Below are 20,511 nucleotides of genomic sequence, written 5' to 3'. Positions count from 1 at the left end.
TGTGTGGCCTGAGCCCAGAGGTGTCCACTCGCTGTCTGAGGACTTCAGAAACAGGCCGGAAGAGAGTGGGCATGGAGCCCCCGCTCCGGATGGCAGCTGTGATGGAACAGGTCGGGGACAGCGCCCCGTGCACTGATGATAAATTCTCCCTGGGATTCGTTTTTGTTGGTTTCTGTTGCACTGAGCTGGGCATCCTAACAGGTGCTCGTACTCTTTCCTTTGGTCCCCAGCCCATCTCAGTGGGACAGGGTTGTAGCCCCCGTTTCCCGGGTGAGCTCAGGGGAACAGCCTGATGCCGGAAGCTCTGACGTGAGGCTTGGCCTCGATGGGCAGGGCCGGCGACTGACAGCCCCCGAATCCTGAAGTCTTCTCTGCTCAACCCTGCTGGACTTGGCCAGCTTCTGGGACCCCAGTCAGCCCCTTCACTTCCCCAAATTCCCTTCCATAATCCATTCTCAAATCCAGTTATTCATTCCACAGAACAGATCAAAAATCCCTGCCCTCCTGGAGCTGGCATTCTAGGAGGAAGGGAAAGCAGGGGGCTGGGGGGATGGAGCCAATTGTTTCCTCTTACATGTAAGTAGTCTGGGAAAATCTGGTTGTGGACGAGGCATTTGAAAACGGAAGGAAGGGAGGGATCAACCCTAAGGATGTCCTGAAGAAAAGGCAGTGGGATAGCAAGTGTAAATGCCACAAAGGGGCCTGTCTTGGTTGGCTCGCGCTGCTATAACAAAATACCACACGCCGGGTGGCTTGTCGACAGCGTAAGTGTATTTCTCACGGTTCTGGAGGCTGGGATGTCCAAGCTTAAGATGCCAGTCAATCTGGTGTCTGGTGAGGACTCTCTCCTTGCAGATGGCTGTCTTCTGGCTGTGTCCCCACAGGGTAGAAAGAGGGCGAGCTCTCGGGCCTCTTCTTATAAGAGCAGTAATCCCGTTCTTGACAGCTCTTGACCTAATTATGTCCCAAAGGCCCCACCTCCAAATACCATCACACTGGGGATTAGAATTCAACGGATGGGTTTGGGGGGATCACATTCAATCCATAACAGGGAGCGTGCTTGGAATGGTGCAGAAGCAGCAAGGAAGCCAGGGTGGCCGCAGCGGGATGGGGGGGGGGGGCGCTGAGGGTGGGGAGGGGGCCCTGGGTGGCTTGTCCCGCCGGTGAGGTGGGCACCACTGCAGGCTTTGAGCACTTGACCACTCCTGGGGTGGACGTGGCTCTGGCTCTGCTGACCAGGGCTGTGGGGCCAGAGCAAGCACGGCCCTAACCCAGGAGGACGGCCTGGACTGAGGGTGGACGGTGAGAGCGGGCACGCCCTGGAAGGGGGACGCGCCGGTGGATGTAGGTGTGGGGACAGCGGGCCTGAGCAACGGGATGGGTGAAGTCACCATGGCCTGTGCTGGGCAGGCCACGGCAAGAGCAGGTTTCAGGGACACGTTGAATCTGAGTGTCTCTGGCTGGGCGAGTGGTCAGGGCACAGTCATTCGGCCCTGGGGCCGGGGCCTGGAGCCTCCAGCGGGGCAGGGGGCAAGCGGGTAGACAGGCTGAGAGAGGAGGCTGGGGAGAGCCAGAAAGTGGGGCGGGGACAAAGGAAGGCGGGGCTCCAGGAGGGGGACCTGCCTCACCTCTCCTGGGGGGACGGGGGTTCAGGGAGAGAGGCAGGACCCGGCGACAAGAGAGGGGACCCCTAAGCCGAAACCCCGTCCCTCTCACATCCACCCTTGGATTAGACTCAAGGCAGAGTTGGAGCTGGGCTCCCCGCGGCCGCACAGGCACGACTGGTCGAGGCGGCCCGGCCCACCCGTCCCGCCCGCCCCGGGTGTGGGGACGTCCCATCCGGCCCGCCCTGCGCGCCCTGGGGCGGGGACCGCGGGGCCTTCCGGTGACAAGGCCGCCGCTGGCTACTTCTCCCTCCGGTCCGGCGCCCACCCGCTGGAGCCGAGGGACGCGGCTGGGCTGCGGCGAGCCCCAGGGACGCGGCCGACGGCCCGCCTGCCCCCCAACCCCCGGCTGCTGCCGGCACCCCACCCCCCGGTACCCAGCCAGCCTCCTGGAGGGTGAGGCCCGCCGGCTGAGGCCTCCTCCCTTCCCGCCAGCCCGACGGCTTCGAGGCGGTGCGCCCGGAGGGAGCTGGAAGGGATTGAGGCCCTAAGGTGGGAGTCCGGGGCCTCTGCTGTGTCCCTGGAGATCAGTATTGGGGGCGAGGGTCTCTGAGGGTTGAGGGTGTTTCCTGGGGCGGCTTGAGAGTGGGGATTCTGGACAATCGGGGCTGCCCAGGTGGGTCACGCCCGTCCCTCCACCCGTGGGGGCATTAGCCAGGTTCCAAGGCGAGCTTTGGGTTTACAGAAAAGGGAGGCCCAGCCAATGGTGGGGGCCTCTGACTCCCCCCTTTGCAGGCCCCTCCGCCGAGCCAACCTTCCCATGGAGGATGCTGGCAAGGACGCCACCAGATTCACTGCCCGTTCTCTGCCCGGTGACCCCCGGCTCTTGGCCACCGTGACCAATGCCTACTTGGGCACACGCGTGTACCATGAGACACTGCATGTGAGCGGCGTGTACAATGGGGCTCGGGGGGATACGCACCGGGCCATTCTGCCCAGTCCCCTCAATGTCCAGCTGGAGGCCCCTGCAGGATCAGGAGAGCAGCTGACCAACACCTTCGTCCTGGACACTAACACAGGTAGCCACTGCCTGACCTCCCCCTGCCCTCTGCCATCGTTCCAAGTGAGTGGGAGACCCGACAGAGGTCTCATCCGGAGGATGCCGGCTCCCAAAGGAAAGGAGGCCCTGAGAGGCCACTTTGTGAGGCCTTCAGCCGGACGGGCCTCCTGGACTTGCAGGAGCTGGCGGCCCCTCTGCGGCTGTCGCTTCCCAGACAGGGCATCTGGGGCTTGGAGGTGACTCCACTCCCCGCCCAGAAAGGCCGGCAGCTTTGGAACTGTCCTCGGCACCCCGAGTGGGGTGTGCGAATTGCCCTGTCTTCCCCCGCCCCCCCCCCTCCACCCGCCAGGCTCCTTTCTGCACACCCTGGAGGGCCCCAGCTTCCGGGCCTCCCAGCGCATCTACGCCCACCGCACGCTGCCTCACGTCCTGGCCTGCAGCGTGTCCATCACCCGCTTGGCCACAGGGAGCTGGCCCATCACTGTGCTGCTGCAGTCAGCCTTCTCCCCAGAGAGCCCGGACCTGGACCTGCATCTGGGTCCTGACTTCCAGGGAGCCCGGTGAGGAGGGGGCGGGGGGCCGGCTGGGTGGCCCGAGGAGGGAGCCCGTCCCTGAGACACAGCCGTCCTGTTGCAGGTACCTGTACGGCCACACACTCACCCCCGAGCAGCCTGGGGGGGCACAGCAGGAGGTGCACATGCTGTGGACGCCCGTGCCCCCAGCCTTGACCCTTGGGGAAGGGGAGCAGGATGGGACGTGGGAGTTCCTGACGGTGGTGGGTGGCAGCCAGGCCGAAGCCCAGGCCTGCCTCGCCGACGCCCTGCAGCTGCAGGCCAGGCGCACTCTCTACGCGGCCCACGCGCAGGCCTGGGCCCAGCTCTGGGCAGGCTGTGGCCTGGATGTGGAGGGGCCCCTGCGTCTGCGCCAGGCCCTGCGTGGAGCTCTCTACTACCTGCTCAGTGCCCTGCCCCAGCCCGGGGCCCCAGAATACGTCTGCCACGGCCTCAGCCCAGGGGGCCTCTCCAACGGGAGCCGTGAGGAATGCTACTGGGGCCACGTCTTCTGGGACCAGGTGTGCACCATCCACCCTTAACGCACACCTGCTGCAGAGCCGGCTGTACACAGAGCTGCTGCCTCTGCCCTGCATGGGATGGGGCTGTGGTTGGGGAAGCACAGGGACCGTGGCAGACGGAAGGCTTCCTGGAGGAAGTAGTGTCTCGGCTGAAGGCTGTGTAGGCATTTGGTGAAAACGAGTGATGTGATTCAGGCAAGGGGACCAGAAGGTTCCGAGGCCCAGAACTGAGCAGGTGCAGGGCATCTGTCCCGGGCGAGGGGTCTGCCCTCACCGCTGCGGGAAGAGCGGTTGTAGGGGGTGCTGAGGAGGCTGTGAAGACTTTAACTGGGGAAGGACACGGGCAGCCGTGGGCTCTGGGCAGACCCCCCTGTGGCTGCTGAGTGGAGCGAGGGTGGAGGAAGGCGAGGAAGCCAGGACCGGCTGACCGCTGGGCTCGGGAGGGTCCGGGGCGCTGCTGCACTTTTCCTGATGCGGGAGAAGCTGGTGCTGCGCTCCCTTTACAGGAGAGGCTCAGAGAGGCTGAGTTGCTCGCTCTGGGTCGGGCAGCTAGTGAGCAACAGAGCAGGGCCCCCCCGCAGGCTGCCCACGCCCAGACTCTGGCCTGAGCCCTGGGCAGACGCAGATGCCCGCCGGGGACCAGGCCTGAGGAGCGTCTGGGCTGGGGATGGGACTGTGGGGTTGGCAGGCAGAGGGCCCAGGACAGACCCAGATGGGGCAGTAGAGGAGGGAGCTGGGTGTGGCCCGTGGGGAGAGAGGAGTGAGAGCGCCAGACAAGGGGGCTCTTCGGCTGTGCTCGCAGGACCTCTGGATGTTCCCCAGCGTCCTGATGTTGCACCCCGAGGCTGCCAGGGCTCTCCTGCAGTACCGCATCCGGACGCTTAGCGGGGCCCTGTACAACGCCCAGAACCTAGGCTACCAGGTGAGGGGGACCGAGCACCTACCCTACGGGGCCCCCCAAAGGGCTGATGTCCCATACTACCCCCCAGCCCCCTCTGTGGGTGGGGCTGGAATGTCCTGGATTCCTAGAGAGGCTCTGTGGCATCCCCCAGCCTGTCCCGTACATGTGGGAACAACAGCCTGACTGGGACCCAGCAGGGGGTCCCCTCACTGCCCTGCCCCAGGGCAAGTACACAGTGGAAACGGGGCAGAAACCACCTGGCCCACGATGAGGCCACACAGAGGGCACTCAGAGCCCGCAGGCCCCCACGAGGGCACCCGGGACAACTGGTGCCCCCGCCTCTGTCTGCCCTCCATGGCTGAAGGCTGAGAGTGTCGAGAACCGAGGCGGGCTACCCCCAGCCCCCCGAGAGCGGAGTCAAGTCTACTCCATCCCCTCCAAACCCCCCAGGGAGCCAAGTTTGCCTGGGAGAGCGCGGGCTCCGGCCTGGAGGTCTGCCCTGAGGCCATTTATGGGACCCAGGAGATCCACATCAACGGGGCCGTGGTGCTGGCCTTCCGTCTGTACTACCACGCCACCCAGGTGAGGTGTCACTGTGCCGCCACGTGTGACCCCCCACCTAGCGAGGCCACGCCCTCCACGCTGCCGTGACTTCCTGTCTGGGCCAGTCCTGTGGAGCGTCTCAGAGCCAGGCCTTCATTTCTGGGCACTCAGAAGGGTGGGCGTTGGCAAGAAATGCAGTGACCAGTGGGAACTAGAACCACAGGTGCCACGGCCTCTGACGCACCACCTCCTGCTCTTCAGGACTTGCAGCTCTTCCGAGAGGCTGGGGGCTGGGATGTGGTCCGTGCCGTGGCTGAGTTTTGGTGCAGCCGTGTGGAGTGGAGCCCTGAGGAGGAGAAGTTCCACCTGAAGGGTGAGAGCGTGGCCATGGTGGGAGGAGTGTGGATGACGGAGAAGGGGCAGGGGGAGCGGATGGTCACAAGTGGAGGGGCAGGTGGATGGTCCTCCATTCAGCCTGTGATCACCAGCACCTGATGCTGCCAGGCCCCCACTGGCGACCGGCATCAGGGGCAGGTCCCTAAGACCCTGCACTAAATATCACCTTGTACGTTTATGTGCCCAGGAGTCATGCCCCCTGACGAATACCATTCTGGGGTCAACAACTCCGTGTACACCAATGTCCTGGTCCAGAACAGGTCAGACCCAAGAACCCGCCCCACCTCCACCATGCAGGGGGCCAGCCAGGAGTGCTGGGGGCTGCAGCCCACCTCTCCCCATCTCTACTCCTAGTCTGCGCTTTGCTGCTGCCCTGGCGCAGGACCTGGGTCAGCCCGTCCCCAACCAGTGGCTGGTGGTGGCTGATAAGATCAAGGTGCCCTTTGACCCGAAACTGAACTTCCACCCTGAGTTTGATGGGTACCAGCCTGGTGAGTGGGCTTGGAGCTCCTTCAGGGCCCTTCTCCCCTCCCACAGGACCTCGTGTCCGCCCTGGACGCCCCCTTTCCAACAGAGCAGTCCCCGCCCTCCCCACCTTACCCCATCAGCAGCACCGCCCCCCTCACCCCCAGGAGAGGAGGTGAAGCAGGCAGATGTTGTGCTCCTGGGGTACCCCGTCCCCTTCCCCCTGAGTCCTGAAGTTCGCAGGCAAAACCTGGAGATGTATGAGGCTGTGACGTCCCCCCACGGCCCTGCCATGACTTGGGTAAGGAAACTGCAGGGTGTGGGGTGGTGGTCCTCACGGCAGCCCCGGCCCTGTCCCACTGGCCTCAGTCTTCCTTCCCCACGCAGTGGGCCTCACCCCAGCGTGACCTCTGACCTCTGTCCCCAGAGCATGTTTGCAGTGGGCTGGATGGAGCTGAAGGACCCCGGGCGGGCGTGGGACCTCCTGGAGAGGAGCTTCGCCAACGTCACGGAGCCCTTCAAGGTCAGCCTGGCCAGAGCCTCGACCTACACGCCGACCACGCCCACCTCCTGCACTGACTGCCTTGCCCCCTGCAGGTGTGGACGGAGAATGCAGACAGGTCGGGCGCCGTGAACTTCCTGACAGGCATGGGGGGCTTCCTGCAGGCGGTGCTCTTTGGGGTCACGGGGTTCAGGTGAGTGCAGTGGCAGGCAGAGGGCAACCGCCTGCCGCCACCCCCCTCCTCACAGAACCTTCCCCTCGCCGCAGGATCACCGAGGCCAGTTTGACCTTCAACCCCATGTGTCCCGCGGGGATCTCCGGAGTGTGCGTCTCTGGCATCTCCTACCAGGGGAGCAAGCTTGACTTTTCCTTCTCCGAGGGCTCTGTGACAGTTGAGGTCACTGCCCGGGCAGGGCCCTGGGCCCCCCGGCTGGAGGCTGAGCTGTGGCCATCACAGGTTCGGCTCCCCCTGTCCCCAGGTAGGCCGCCACTCCCAGACCCACCCAGGGGTCCAGGGCACGTGACCCCCAAGGTAGCCCCCAGTGTGTGCCCTCAGCCCACAGTGCCTCCTCTCCCTGCAGGACACAAGGTCTCCTTTCCCTGCTCAGCTGGCCGGATACAAAGGTCACACCTGTAGGAAGCAGGGGCAGCAAGTTCTGCTCCAAGAGTTTCCTGGGAAGATTTTTTGAAGACATTAAACATCTGCGCAGAGCCCACAGGACCCCCTCTGGGACATCCTTGGGCCCTCCAGCCCCGCCAAGTCCCCCCCACCCTGGCCCAGTCCTGCCCCCTCCCCCAAAACGTCCAGGGCTATTGGCTTCAGGGATGTCTCTCAGGTCCTCCCCCCTGGCCACTCCCTCTGCAGGTGCCCCCACTGGCTGCACCCACCCCTCCTCAACGCCCTCCCAGCCTGCCGCCCCCTCCCACCCTCCTCCACGTGGCAGCCAGGCTCACGGGTTCCAAGGAAAGTCTGGATTCTGTGGCCTAAGTTCAAGACTCTGCCTCTAGCCTGAGCCCCTCCCCAGCCTAACCCCCCCTGGATGGGCAGCTTTCCTGCACCCTCACACAGCATGTCTGCTCCCGCCCTCCCTCAGTGCCCCTTCCCTAGGACCCCACAGGGTGAGGTGGGGGAATGGCCAACGGTTCTGCGGAGAAGACAGAGGCAGATGCCGGCCTTGATGGGGAGCACGGCAGGATGAGGGGCGTGGGGGAGGCTGTCTCCTGTGGGATTACTTGGGACACCGAGTCGCAGCTTCACCACAAAGGAACCTTCTGTGTCACACAAGGGAGCATCAGGTATGGCTGGGTCCAGGTGCTCTTGGGCTGTTGTGAGCACTCAGCATCCTCAGTCCTTGGCTCCTCTGGCCTCTGGGCCACTTCAGTCAAGTTGGATGGTCTCTGTCACATGCCTTTCCACAGCCAGGAAGGGAGGGGAGTGGGGTGTGGGGCAAGACCCTGCATTTCCTCTGACCGGCCAGAAGGACTGGGGCCAAGTGTGCGTGAATTCAAGGCCATGGCCCTGGGCCCACTTGTCCTGGGCAGGCTGCCCTCAGCCGAGGCTCTGCCCACTGTGTCCTCCTGGGCTTCAGCCCCTCAGTTGGCACAGCAGACTTGGGTTTCCCCAGGGTGGGGCGAGATGGTGTCCGCCATGGAAGTCCTGGCGAGGGCCAAGCCTGCTGCACCAGATCTGCCTGAGGAACGGGCAAGCTTTGTCTGCTGTGAGGAGCTGACGAGCTCCCTCCTGAACGTGAGGATTTCGTAAAGGATCAAGTTTCCCTTCCACGCGGCTGGGAAGCAGTCACGTGCTCGTGTAGAGCAAGTAAGCGGGTCCGTCACGTCTGCGCCCCTCCTTCATCTGCAAACCGCTGCTCTCTGTTCTCAGTGGAGAGTTAGCGCGAGTTCTCCAAGAAGCGGACACCAGGCAGGCAAACTGTGATGGACTGAAGCCCCGTGAGGGAGAGAGGGAGGGGGGGCTGCAGGGAGTGTGGCCTCAGAATGGATCCCGCGACTTGGTGGGGCTCCCCCAGGGGCCCACGGGCTCTCGCTCCACCGGCGGCAGTGCCGCAAAGGCCCAGGCAGGTCTGCTGCAGCAGAGCATGGTGGCCAGGGGCTGTCCCCACGGAGCAGACACTTGCCTTTGCAGCCCTGGAGCCAGACGTGGGCACAGGCGTCAGGTGGGGGTGGTAGGTGGCCCTTCACCCACAGGACTGACGTAGCGTGATACCTGCCGCGTGTGTGTGCCGTGTGTGTGTGTGCGCGTGTGCACACCCACCTGTGCCTGTGGAGGGGCAACCCTCCAAGGGGCCGTGACAGGGTGGCAGCATGTGTGTGCTGGCCTGGCTGGTCCGGCCCATGACAGCCAATTGCCTGAACCTGACCAGGGTCCTTCAACCTGCCCAGGAGACGGGCTGGAAGGGTTGCTGGTGACCTTCCTCTGTGCCTGGCTTGACTGCGTATTCTCTGTCCTCAGCAACTGGGCACGGGCTGGACAATGTCTGCTCCCCTCACCAAATGTGGAGACCAGAAGACCATCCCCTGCTTGGAGACACGTACCCGGCTACACACAGGCTGACCCCTGCTCCCAGCCTCTGTGTCCAGCATGGGTTGGTCCCTTCCTGGGCCAAACCTGGAGCTCAGTGTTGGAACGCCGTCTCCATGGTAGTCCGAGCGCTGGCCTTGCCCTTAGTCCAGTGTAGGACCAGTGCCCAGGAAGGGGCGGTGCTGCATCTCCACGCCAGGCCCCGGCCAGCACCACCTCTGCCTCAGGGGCTGGCTCAGAGCAGTGCACACTCAGCACGGGGCTGGGGCACCGCCGGCCTGCAGCCGGCACTCATTTCTGCGGGCACGCTTTGGAGACAGCTGGACCAACCGCTGGCTGTCACAGGAGGGGGGCCACTCTGGAGGCTCCAAGTACAGCAGCTAGACAGAGACCCACGCCCCCAGCCCAGGCAGGGTGGGCAGGCAAAGGGAGGGAAGGGACCACGGGGTGGGTACTCGGAGCCCTGAGCCACCCTGTGGTTAAGGCCCCTGCAATTAGCCTGCCCTGTCATCGGCCCGGCCACAGCAAGGCCCAGGGGCCCCGCCCCCAGCCACACAGGGCGTGCGTGTGGCTCTGCCAGGCTCTGCCGGGGGCTGCTGGGGGGTTACATAAGGGAGGTAAACTGACGCGAGGCGCTCGGAAAATGCACTCGCCCCCCCCCCACGTCTCCCTCTCTGTACGATCGTGCGTGTGCGGAGGGTGCTCCTGTGCACGTGGGTGTGATGGACGTGTGCACGGAAGATGGTGTGACCGTGTCTGTGTCCAGCCCCACCGATCCAGGAAGGAGGAAACCCACTGCTGGGACAGAGATTGATCAGAATTAAAGGGACGCAGGGTCACAGGAACAGAGTGACCCAAAGAAGGAGGTCAGCCCACGCCCAGCCACGGACAGGAACGTGCAGAACAAGGGCAAGTCTCACTGGCCAGGGACTCCGCTTAACACGTTTGCACACACGCTGACCCGGGGATGGGCAGACACGTGGACGTGGAGACGCACCACACGCATTCTGAAAGACAGGCCGCTAAACCACAGAGCGGCAGAGATGAAAGCCCAACTTCCCAAACTTCATTCTAAAATACTCGGGCCCCTCCACCCAGAAGCCGCAGGCTGCCCAGTGCCTGAGCAAAGGGGACAGTCGGGGCACCAAGCCGACAGGGCGGGGCGTCCACCATGGACGCTGGGGGCAGTCCAGGGGGATTTGGCTGCAGTGGTCCCTAGGGTAGCTCCCCTCGGGAAGATGTCCTCCCCCCACCCCAGCCAGGAACAGTCCTGGAAGGCACTTTCTGGAGCCAGGCGCTTTTAATTGTGAAACTGAGGCTGAGCCTGGTGACTGGGGAGGGAGGAGCTGGCCTGGGGGCATCGAGGTGAGGGTAAGGCCCTGGGGTCCCCGTGGAGGATCTTCAGGGTCAGTGTTAGGTGCCCAGGCCGGGGCTGGAGGGTGGGCCTCAGGCCCATAGGCAAGTCAGGGTTCCGGGTGATGAGGGTGGAGCCCCCGGGGTTGGGGTCCCTGGGTCAGGGGGGGACAGGGCCCAGCCTGTCAGTCATAGTCTGAGTCGTCGAACTTGGTGCTGAAGAAGGCGGCGGAGCCCTTGGCCAGCCGGGACAGGTGCAGGGCGCCGGTCACCACCAGCGCCAGCAGCAGCAGAGGCGGCACCAGAGCCCACACCGCGGCCAGGATGTTGTAGCACTTGGCTTTGGAGCCGAGCCGCCGGGCTGCTTCCAGATCTCCAGTCACCTTCTGGTCTCGGGCCTGCGGACCAGCAGCAGGGCCAGCTCTCTACACGTGCTTGGGGCCAGGGTGGGGCCTGCCACCCGGTCCCAGGCAGCCGCTGGGTCCACACCTTGGAGGACCCGAGCTGGACCCAAAATCTGGATGGAGGGGTGTGGCCTGAGGGGATATTGCCTGGGCTCCACCCACTCCCTTCACCGTCCCCAGCTGGGCACATGGGCTTGGCCCGACCAGGGGGCCTTGGGTCATGAGAGGCTCAGCCTAAGGTGGGGCTGAAAGGAGACCCTGCAACCTCCCACTCCAGCTATGGACCCAGTGGCCCTCCCAGGCCAGCATCAGCCTCCAAGGACCTCCGAGGGTAGGGGGTCCTCAGCGGTGCTGAGAGCGTTTGATGGAAGAGACCCCCTTGGGTAAGGCCCCATTGACCCTGGGCTCTTTGGGACAAACTAGACCCCCCGTTCGTTTTTATGAACGGCACGCCAGCCTCAGTGGAGAAGCAGCCCTCATGAGGGAGGGGCTCCCACCACCGTCAGGCTGACGGACGGCCCCGTGGAGACTCCTGCACCCCAACTTGATAAGCAGCCCCCATGAAACGCTCTTGGGCCCCCTCGAAGCGCCCCAAGGCCCACCTTGATGGAGTAGGCCAGCGCCAGGAAGCCGAGGCAGCACGGGTTCAGGTAGAGGGTGCTGAACACCGACCAGATCAAGTGGTCTCGAGGTGGGGGTCGCGGCGCCCCCAGCGTGAGGGCCGTGTGGGCGGTGCCGTCGGCCTTGCGGGGCGTCGGGGCCCGGGGGTCCTCGCGGGGGTACGACGTGTCCATGGGTTCCAGCGCCGTCTCCTCGCTCGGACTCCTGCTTCGAGGGTGGGCGCCCCGGCCGCTTATAGCCCCCGCCCGGCTGACCGGCCCGCCGCTAAATTTAACGACAAATGACAGCCCGGAGCTGAGCGATCCGCCCGGCCCGCCCCGCCGCCCCGCCTGCGCGAGCCCACCCCCGCCACCCCACCAACCCCCACCCCCCCGCTGAGTCCCCCTCCCCCACAGAAAGCCCCGCCCCCGCGGAGAAGCACGGCCCCGTAGAGGCTGGGGGCCCGTGCGGTGGCCGCGGTCGCCCCCCAGAGCCCCCGCCCCCGCGGACGAAAGCAGGGGGACGCACCAGCTCAGGGCCGTGGTGGGTGGGCCGCTGCTTCGGCCTGAGGGCAGGGCTAGGCGGGGCTCCTCGGGACCAGGGCTGCTGAAACCACAGCTCCTCTGTCCCCAGAACTGCCCGCATCACCTGGTCACCGGTGCCCACCCTGACGGGTGCTCAGGAGAGAACAGCGGGGAAGGGAGAGAGCCGGGGGGGTGGCTGTTAGGGGACCAGCTGGGACCCGGACGTTACTGTGCCGGTGCTACAGCGAGCTCTCCGGGGCCTGCTCTGGGGACCGACCTCCTCCCTCACAAGCTGGCAGCTGCTTCTCAGGCTGCTTGGCTGGTTGCTTCTCCCTCCTGAATCCAGAGCTGCGGGGCGGGGAGGGCGGGGCTGAGCTTATGTCTGCACCCTGGTCTCATCTCCCTCCAGAGGGCCCAGCAGCCTCGGCTAAAAATGCCATCTATGTGCCAGTCAGTCACATTTATGTCAAAGGGCCAGATTGCTTTGTCCGCGGAGGAGGGCTCCCGGGATCTCCAGCCTAACTCCTCAACAGGAAACCTCAGGCTCTCCCAAACCTTCTGTCTGAGTTGGGACTCCCACAGCAAAGTACCTAGACTAGTGGCTCATAAATAATAGAAATTTATTTCTCACATTTCTGGAGGCTGAAGGTCTGAGATCAGGGTGCCAGCGTGGATGGGTTCTGGTGAGACCCGCTTCCTGGTTGCAGAGGGCCGACTTCTCAGGGCTCCTCACTGGTGGAAGGAGCTGGGGAGCTCTATGGGGTCCCTTTTATAAGAGCACTAATCCTACCATGAGGGGTCCACCCTCATGACCTGACCACCTCCTAATACCGTCACTTTAGAATTTCAATAGGAAATGGGGGGGACACAAGCATTCAGTCCACTGCACCCTCTGTCCGGTCTCTGCGGGCACAGGTGGTGGCCACTGCACCCATCCGACTGCTCAGGCCAAGAGCCTTGGCTTACGCCCGCGCCCTCTGCCCCTCACACAGGATCCATTTGGTCCCGCCTTCCAGAATGTGCAGAATCTCACCCCCACTGTGACCTCTGAGGCCAAGCCACCCTCACCTTCTCCTGGGTTAGCGTGGCCCCCTCCTCGGCGTTCTCACTGCTCCAGCCGGAGTGAGCCTGTTACAACAGAAAACAAGTTGTGCCCCCTGCTCCCCCCAAGGGCCCCCACCTCACGCCAGAGCCAGAGTCGCTGCAGTGGCTCAGGAGGCCCTGCAGGGTTACTCCAGGCCACGCTCCTGGACTCTGAGAGGGACACTGAATAGGGAGGCTCTTTGTGTCAAGCCCTGAAGAAGGGAGGAAGAGGAACAGGACGGGGGGCAGTAGAAGCTGAGCTGCAGTAAGGCCCAGCGAAGACCCGAGCTGAGCCCTCAGGAGCTCTGGAGCTTGGAGGACACCTGAGAGATGCCCAAAGCAGGGCGGCATTCTACTCACCCTCAGCTGCCAGCTCTGCTAGGCCCAGTGGATTACTGTGTGTTGTGGCCCCTTCTCCGAGAGACCTAGGCCGTGGTCACCGTGACCGCATCGGGGCAAGAGTGCTGCGTGTGGCCATTTACCGTAACATTGGGCAAGAGGGGACCCAGTGTGGAGCGCCCCTCCCTCCTCCTGCGGACCAGAGTCAAGTGGCCCTGCCTGTGACCCAGGCATGAGAAACAAAGGGGCATCCAGAGATCTTAGATCAACGGCACCTTTTTGTGTCACCTGAAGGAAGCTTTGGGAAACAGAACTTCTGAACCCACAGAGCCCAGAGCAGCAGGGCTGGAGAGCATGAAGGCACCAGTGGCACAGGAAGTGACGAGAGGCAGAGCTGCCCAGTCCTGCCCTGGGGCCCTGGACCCACGTATTCTACCCACAGCCGCACGGCACCTCATAACGGCCTTTGACCTGAGGGCTAACTGGAGGCAGGAGGGGTGCCCACCCTCTGCTTGGTCCAGTGGGGTGGTAAGGCGTGGGACGTGACTGGCAGACCTGAGCCTGTGTTCCCATCACTGGGGATGACATACGATGTGGACTTCTGTGCAGGGTCAGCGCTCCGAGTTCCTGAGGGGTGCAGCTGAGGTCTGGGAGCGGTGCTGGCAACCACGCCCAGGCACATGCTTCCCCTCTGGCGACAAGGGTCCAATGAAAGTAACTTGCTTGCAGCTCTGCCCCTCACCTCGGTGTTCAGGCCACCCCTGAGTGGGCTGGAGTGCAGGCCCCATCCTGTGGCCAGCCGTCTCCCTCACACTGAACTGACCAATGGAGAACCGGGCTGGGAATTCTTCCTTCCCCATCATCTGGTCCCAAGGGGATCCCCCTGCAGCCCCAGGTGTGAGCAGAGAGACAGGCCTTGGGAAGCAGTGGCGGATGACACAGGGTCAGGACAACCTGCTTGTTTGACCTGGAATGTTCCACGTCCATCCTTGAATGCATTGCTGCTGGACTAAACTGTCAACTGAAAGACAAACACACAATGCAAGAACTGTGAGGTGAGTTTTATTAACGGTGTTACTGAGGACTGTAGCCTGGGAAGCAGCCTCTTGGTACCTCTGAGAAACCGTAACAGGAAGAACAGAACTGGCACCACCTCCCCCCCCATTCTTCAGCCCATGTAGTCCATCACTTTCGTCCCCACACGCCAAGAGTTAAACAGTAGAGAAATGTTGTTTGTTCCCAAATAGCCCATTAAGTTCCCTGAAGAACGTTCCCATCCCATGGTCCTGGGTTACTTATGGCCATTACTTGTTGTAGATAAGTTTGCTTTCAGCCTGGAAACCTTGCAAATAAGCAGAGATAAGGGTGTAAAGTAAAAATAACTGCTAAGAACTTGAAGATTTGCAGGAGCCTTGTGATCCAGCCTGTGTGAGCAAGCAGAAGAACAAAGAAATGCTATGCTTCCTTGAAGGCCAGGTGGCTCTGAGAAGTCTGCAATCTGCCCTCACCCTCTAATCTCAAATCTTCCTGCTTCCCCTTTTCCCTTCGCACAAAAGAAGACCAAATTCTACCCCGAATTAAGATGGTTCTTTAGGAACCATCTTCTTGGTTTGCTGGCCTCTGAATAAAGTCACTATTTCTCCCCCATCACCTTGTCTCTTGACTCATTGGCCTGTCGTGCGGGAGCAGTACGAGCTTGGACTCTGGACTCGGTAACAGAACTGCTCCAAAGAGGTAGGGGAGAAGCCAGTGTACGTATGATTTGAGCTAGGAAATGCGTGCAGTGAAGCACACATCTCGGTAAAAGGTTCCTGGTAGTCACGAGGATCAGACATCTCAGTTAATGATTTTAGTGCTCTTCTAGATGAGAAAATGCAAGAAATTGGGCTCATTAAAATTTCTTCTTGGGACTTCCCTGGCAGTCCAGTGGTTAAGACTTCACCTTCCAATGCAGGGGGGAGCGGGTTTGATCCCTGGTCGGGGAGCTGAGATCCCACATGCCTCGGGGCCAAAAAAACCAAAACATAAAACAGAAGCAATATTATAACAAATTCAATAAAGACTTTAAAAATGGCCCACATCGGGGCTTCCCTGGTGGCGCAGTGGTTGGGAGTCCGCCTGCCAATGCGGGGGACGCGGGTTCGGGCCCTGGTCTGGGAGGATCCTACATGCCGCTAGAGCGGCTGGGCCCGTGAGCCACAGTTGCTGAGCCTGCGCGTCTGGAGCCTGTGCTCTGCAGCGGGAGGGGCCGCGATGGTGAGAGGTCCGCGCACCGCGATGAGGAGTGGCCCCCGCTCGCCGCAGCTGGAGAAGGCCCTGGCACAGAAGCGAAGACCCAACACAGCCAAGGATAAATAAATTAATTAATTAATTTTTTAAAAAATGGTCCACATCAAAAAAAAGTCTTAAAAAAAACAATTTCTTCTTGAGATTACTCTAAGGGGCCTGGTTTTCCAGAGCACAGAGAGCCTTGTCCTGTCCTTCGTCCTGTCCTGCGTCCTGTTCTTCGTCCTGTTCTTCGTCCTGTTCTTCGTCCTGAACTGCCCTCAGGGTACACTGTCGGTCAGAGACTACAGCGGCTAATGGCCTGATCCTCGTAGAACTGGATGGCGGGCAACAGTACTTGTTTTACAATTTGCCCCTTTTGGTCATAAATTTCACCAAGGTTTGGGAGGCATGTCGTGACCATCTGCTCCATGGTGCCCAGAGGACTCCATGTGCTATTGCTGGACCAGGCCCTGCCAGAGGTGGCCGTGAAGCCTCTGGACCCCTTGTCACTCTAGTCTGCTACAGTCCAGAAAGTGACTCTCCCATGTTACTTCTTCCCATATCTAGAGTTACACTATTACGATCGTTGTAACTTCATATAGAACTATATATTTCGTCGACCATTTCAAGCTGCTTAGTTATTATTTTTTCTTTTTTATACAATTTTCAATTTCTTTTTTTTTTTTAATTTCTTTTATTTATTTATTTATTTATGGCTGTGTTGGGTCTTCATTTCTGTGCGAGGGCTCTCTCCAGTTGCGGCAAGCGGGGGCCACTCTTCATCGCGGTGCGCGGGCCTCTCACTGTCACGGCCTCTCTTGTTGCAGAGCACAGGCTCCAGACGCGCAGGCTCAGTAATTGTGGCTCACGGGCTTAGTTGCTCCGCGGCATGTGGGATCCTCCCAGACCAGGGCTCGAACCCGTGTCCCCTGCATTGGCAGGCAGACTCTCAACCACTGCGCCACCAGGGAAGCCCAGTTATTATTTTTGTTGGAAGCTCACTTACACATTGGTCAACACAAGAAACAACAATCTTGTAGAACAGGCAGAAAACAAGTACTATAGCTAGTAGCATTAATAAAGTCGTAAGTAAGAAGTTAGGCCAAGAATTTCCATTAGGTGTGGCCGAGTATACTCCCAGTCGGCTGACAGTTTGTTCTGAACCAATCGCTATCTTTAGGGGTAATGATATATTGGCATTGTTCATAAGACAGTCAGCCCAATTTCCTAGTGTTATTAGGCTGATTATCCTCAGTATGATTTAATTGTTCCCAGCATAAGGGGACCCTTAAACTTAAATGACTGTAACCTGGTAAATCTACCCCATAACTGAGGGAGGGTCCCTCCTAATAAGCAGGTGATTATGGTTTTTGACTGAAATTTAGCTCATTGCTCTGATTGAACTTGAGTAACTTTTAAAGAAAATTCATATTTCTGGCCAGGGTCAGAGCAAGTATGATTAATTAGCCAAGTGAGGGGATCCCACCGAGTAATATCGATAGTGGCCTGAACAGAACTATAATGTTTTTCTTCTAGAATAAATCTCCTAAGGACCATTCAGTCAGAGCCTTGGGAGAAATCCACCAAGATAACCAGATGTACTGAATGTAGTTAATTGACCATCAACCCAACAACTGGATTGATTTTAGAACTCTGCATAGGATTGTGCCCATGATAGAAAAACATTGGATTCATATGCAAAAGTTCAAGAAGTTAAGAAAACACTATAAATGATCATACGGGTCAGGTCTGGCATCTTGGGCCAGCTGTCTACTTCTGACGTCATCTTCTTGTCCCCGCGTGGGCACGGTTTCTCTTCTGACTGAGCATCGTTTTAAGGTGAGTTTGAGATCAGCAGTCCTCTATAGACCAGTCAGTCTGGTGCAAGGGCCCTTTGTAAATGGGAAATATGAATCCAAGAACTAATTCCCTTCAGTGTTGCTGTGTGTGAGCTAGTTAAGGGCACCCGGGGCTTCCCTGGTGGCGCAGTGGTTGAGAATCCGTCTGCCAATGCAGGGGACACGGGTTCGAGCCCTGGTCTGGGAAGATCCCACATGCCGCGGAGCAGCTGGGCCCATGAGCCACAACTACTGAGCCTGCGCGTCTGGAGCCTGTGCTCCGCAACAAGAGAGGCCGTGACAGTGAGAGGCCCGCGCACCGCGATGAAGAGTGGCCCCCGCTCGCCGCAACTAGAGAAAGCCCTCGCACAGAAACGAAGACCCAACACACCCAAAAATAAATTAAAAAATAAATTATTTTTTTAAAAAAAAAGCACTAACCTAACATTTATTTAAAAAAAAAAAAGGAGCACCCAATGAGGGTCCTTCTACCTGGGTTGGAGAGAATCCTTTAAATTATGTCTTTTCCAGTATGTATAATCTCCTGGTTGCAGGTCATGGGGCATCTGATGTTCATCCAAAGATAGATTACTGTGATAAGCTTCAGAAACAAGCTTAGAATGTCCTTTTAACAATTTAATTAAACCTTATGGTAATGCAACACAGTAACACGGAGCCATCGAGGCAGTGAGTCTCAGACAGTAAATACAAAACCTCAAAGACAACTAACAACACTAGAACTTAATATCCACTGAAACATAATTTTTTTCTCTCTAAAATTACCCTCATTTCTACAAAATATAGCCAAATTAAGACTAATTTATTTACAAAATAAGCCTGGTTTCAATAAACATGACCTGATTATTTACATAAGTGTAATTGATCACATAGGCTCTTTTAAATTGGCCTTGCTGGAACTTCTTTTTTTTTAATTTTTTATTTATTTTTGGCTGCGTTGGGTCTTCGTTGCTGTGTGCAGGCTTTCTCTAGTTGTGGCAAGCAGGGGCTACTCTTCGTTGCGGTGCATGGGCTTCTCATTGCAGTGGCTTCTCTTGTTGCAGAGAACAGGCTTCTGTAGTTGTGGCACGTGGGCTCAGTAGTTGTGGCCCACGGGCTTAGTTGCTCCGCAGCATGTGAGATCTTCCCAGACCAAGGATCGAACCCGTGTCCCCTGCACTGGCAGGTGGATTCTTAACCACCGTGCCAGCAGGGACGTCCCTGCTGGAACTTTTTATAAGGAATCTCAGACTGAACTTTAAAAGTCCTCTCAAGGCCAGGAAAATCACACCAAACAGTTGCCATCAGATTCTGCCTGTAATACATACAGATTGGGTTAGATTCTTCTCTTCTCAAGGTCGCCCAAAATATCTTGAGATTCCTGTACCTGCCAGGAGGTGGCCTTCCTTATTCACCTGATAAGGCTGCTAGGAACCCTGTAAACAAGGTACCAGGTTGTTTTTCCAAGGGACTTCAGGCTCCATGAAGTTCACCTTAGTTCTTTAAAGCTGTCTGGTCATATCTGATTCTGTGCATATTGTCAAATATGACATTTCAAAGCCAGGTTAATACAACCAGTGTTCCCAATTGTGTCTTGTTATAAGGAGAACATATTCTTACTGAACTTATACAAATAACTATATTGCCATGAAAATAAGAATACTCACTAGGAGTTTCCAAACTCTGGAGGGATCAGGTAGAGAGAAAAGATAAATGATTCAATTCTGCTTACAAAGGTATAATTTACCAAATTGCCATAAGTCATAGTAACCTTAAGGAGAAAGGTTTCCTTAGATCTGGAAAACAAAGATTAAAAACCAGTAATATCAATGGAACAGGATAAAAAGCCCAGAGATAAACCCACGCACATATGGTCAACTTATCTTTGATAAAGGAGGCAAGCATATACCGTGGAGAAAAGACAGCCTCTTCAATAAGTGGTGCTGGGAAAACTGGACAGGTACATGTACAAGTATGAAATTAGAACACTCCCTAACACCATACATAAAAATAAACTCAAAATGGATTAAAGACCTAAATGTAAGGCCAGACACTAGCAAACTCTTAGAGGAAAACATAGACAGAACACTCTATGACATAAATCACAGCAAGATCCTTTTTGACCCAGCTCCTAGAGAAATGGAAATAAAAACAAAAATAAACAAATGGGACCTAATGAAACTTAAAAGCTTTAGCACAGCAAAGGAAACCATAAACAAGACCAAAAGACAACCCTCAGAATGGGAGAAAATATTTGCAAATGAAGCAACTGACAAAGGATTAATCTCCAAAATTTACAAGCAGCTCATGCAGCTCAATAACAAAAAAACAAACAACCCAATCCAAAAATGGGCAGAAGACCTAAATAGACATTTCTCCAAAGAAGATATACAGATTTCCAACAGACACATGAAAGAATGCTCAGCATCAGAGGATTAACCAAGATGGCGGAGTAGAAGGACGTGCTCTCACTCCCTCTTGCGAGAGCACCAGAATCACACTGGCTGCTGGACAATCATCGACAGGAAGACACTGGAACTCACCAAGGAGGATACCCCACGTCCAAGGACAGAGGAGAAGCCACAGTGAGACGGTAGGAGGGGCGCAATCAGAGTAAAATCAAATCCCATAACTGCTGGGTGGGTGACTCACAGACTGGCGAACACTTATACCACAGAAGTCCACCCACTGGAGTGAAGCTTCTGAGCCCCACGTCAGGCTTCCCAACCTGGGGGTCCGGCAACGGGAGGAGGAATTCCTAGAGAATCAGACTTTGAAGCCTAGTGGGAATTGATTGCAGGACTTTGACAGGACTGGGGGAAACAGAGACCCCACTCTTGGAGGGCACACACAAAGTAGTGTGCGCATCAGGACCCAGGGGAAGGAGCAGTGACCCTGGGGGAGACTGAACCAGACCTACCTGCTGGTGTTGGGGGGTCTCCTGCAGAGGCGAGTGGTGGCTCTGTTTTACCGTGGGGATAAGGACACTGGCAGCAGAGGTTCTGGGAAGTTCTCCTTGGCGT

General features: G+C 58.5%; 2 protein-coding genes across 8 annotated transcripts; one reads left to right on the top strand and one right to left on the bottom strand.

Annotated features, from left to right (window-relative positions):
- The first annotated feature begins 1,682 nt into the window (after window positions 1-1,682).
- Window positions 1,683-15,032, top strand: PGGHG (protein-glucosylgalactosylhydroxylysine glucosidase). 7 transcript variants are annotated; one of them, XR_009504762.1, is made up of 14 exons: window positions 1,683-2,156; window positions 2,400-2,683; window positions 3,014-3,224; window positions 3,301-3,736; window positions 4,539-4,658; window positions 5,088-5,219; window positions 5,442-5,553; window positions 5,764-5,836; window positions 5,931-6,342; window positions 6,469-6,564; window positions 6,639-6,736; window positions 6,811-7,022; window positions 7,125-7,839; window positions 12,956-15,032. XR_009504762.1 is itself a non-coding variant. In XM_059932482.1 (13 exons), the coding sequence occupies exons 2-13, from the start codon at window positions 2,425-2,427 to the stop codon at window positions 7,178-7,180; spliced, it is 2,217 nt and encodes a 738-aa protein (XP_059788465.1). In that variant the 5' UTR covers window positions 1,683-2,156; window positions 2,400-2,424; the 3' UTR covers window positions 7,181-15,032. The 7 variants fall into 7 exon arrangements, 2 of the variants coding, with proteins under 2 accessions (XP_059788465.1, XP_059788466.1); XR_009504760.1 differs by having other exon boundaries at window positions 9,014-15,032; XR_009504759.1 differs by having other exon boundaries at window positions 8,169-15,032.
- IFITM5 (interferon induced transmembrane protein 5) lies at window positions 10,364-12,296 on the bottom strand. The gene is made up of 2 exons (XM_059932484.1): window positions 11,442-12,296; window positions 10,364-10,833 (listed from the first exon to the last, which is right to left on the bottom strand). The coding sequence occupies exons 1-2, from the start codon at window positions 11,631-11,633 to the stop codon at window positions 10,621-10,623; spliced, it is 405 nt and encodes a 134-aa protein (XP_059788467.1). The 5' UTR covers window positions 11,634-12,296; the 3' UTR covers window positions 10,364-10,620.
- Window positions 15,033-20,511: the final 5,479 nt, after the last annotated feature.

This window comes from Balaenoptera ricei, chromosome 8 (genome assembly GCF_028023285.1).
Source record: "Balaenoptera ricei isolate mBalRic1 chromosome 8, mBalRic1.hap2, whole genome shotgun sequence".
NCBI lineage: Eukaryota > Metazoa > Chordata > Mammalia > Artiodactyla > Balaenopteridae > Balaenoptera > Balaenoptera ricei.
This window is presented reverse-complemented; position numbering and strand designations above follow the sequence as displayed.

Coding starts and splice junctions, on each gene's coding strand:
- PGGHG (XM_059932482.1), top strand. CDS start 2,425: ATGGAGGATGCTGGCAAGGACGCCACCAGATTCACTGCCCGTTCTCTG. Junction 3,737..4,538: donor GCCACGTCTTCTGGGACCAG/GTGTGCACCATC, acceptor CTGTGCTCGCAG/GACCTCTGGATGTTCCCCAG. Junction 7,023..7,124: donor TCGGCTCCCCCTGTCCCCAG/GTAGGCCGCCAC, acceptor CTCTCCCTGCAG/GACACAAGGTCTCCTTTCCC.
- IFITM5 (XM_059932484.1), bottom strand. CDS start 11,633: ATGGACACGTCGTACCCCCGCGAGGACCCCCGGGCCCCGACGCCCCGC. Junction 10,834..11,441: donor CGCTGGCCTACTCCATCAAG/GTGGGCCTTGGG, acceptor GCTGGTCCGCAG/GCCCGAGACCAGAAGGTGAC.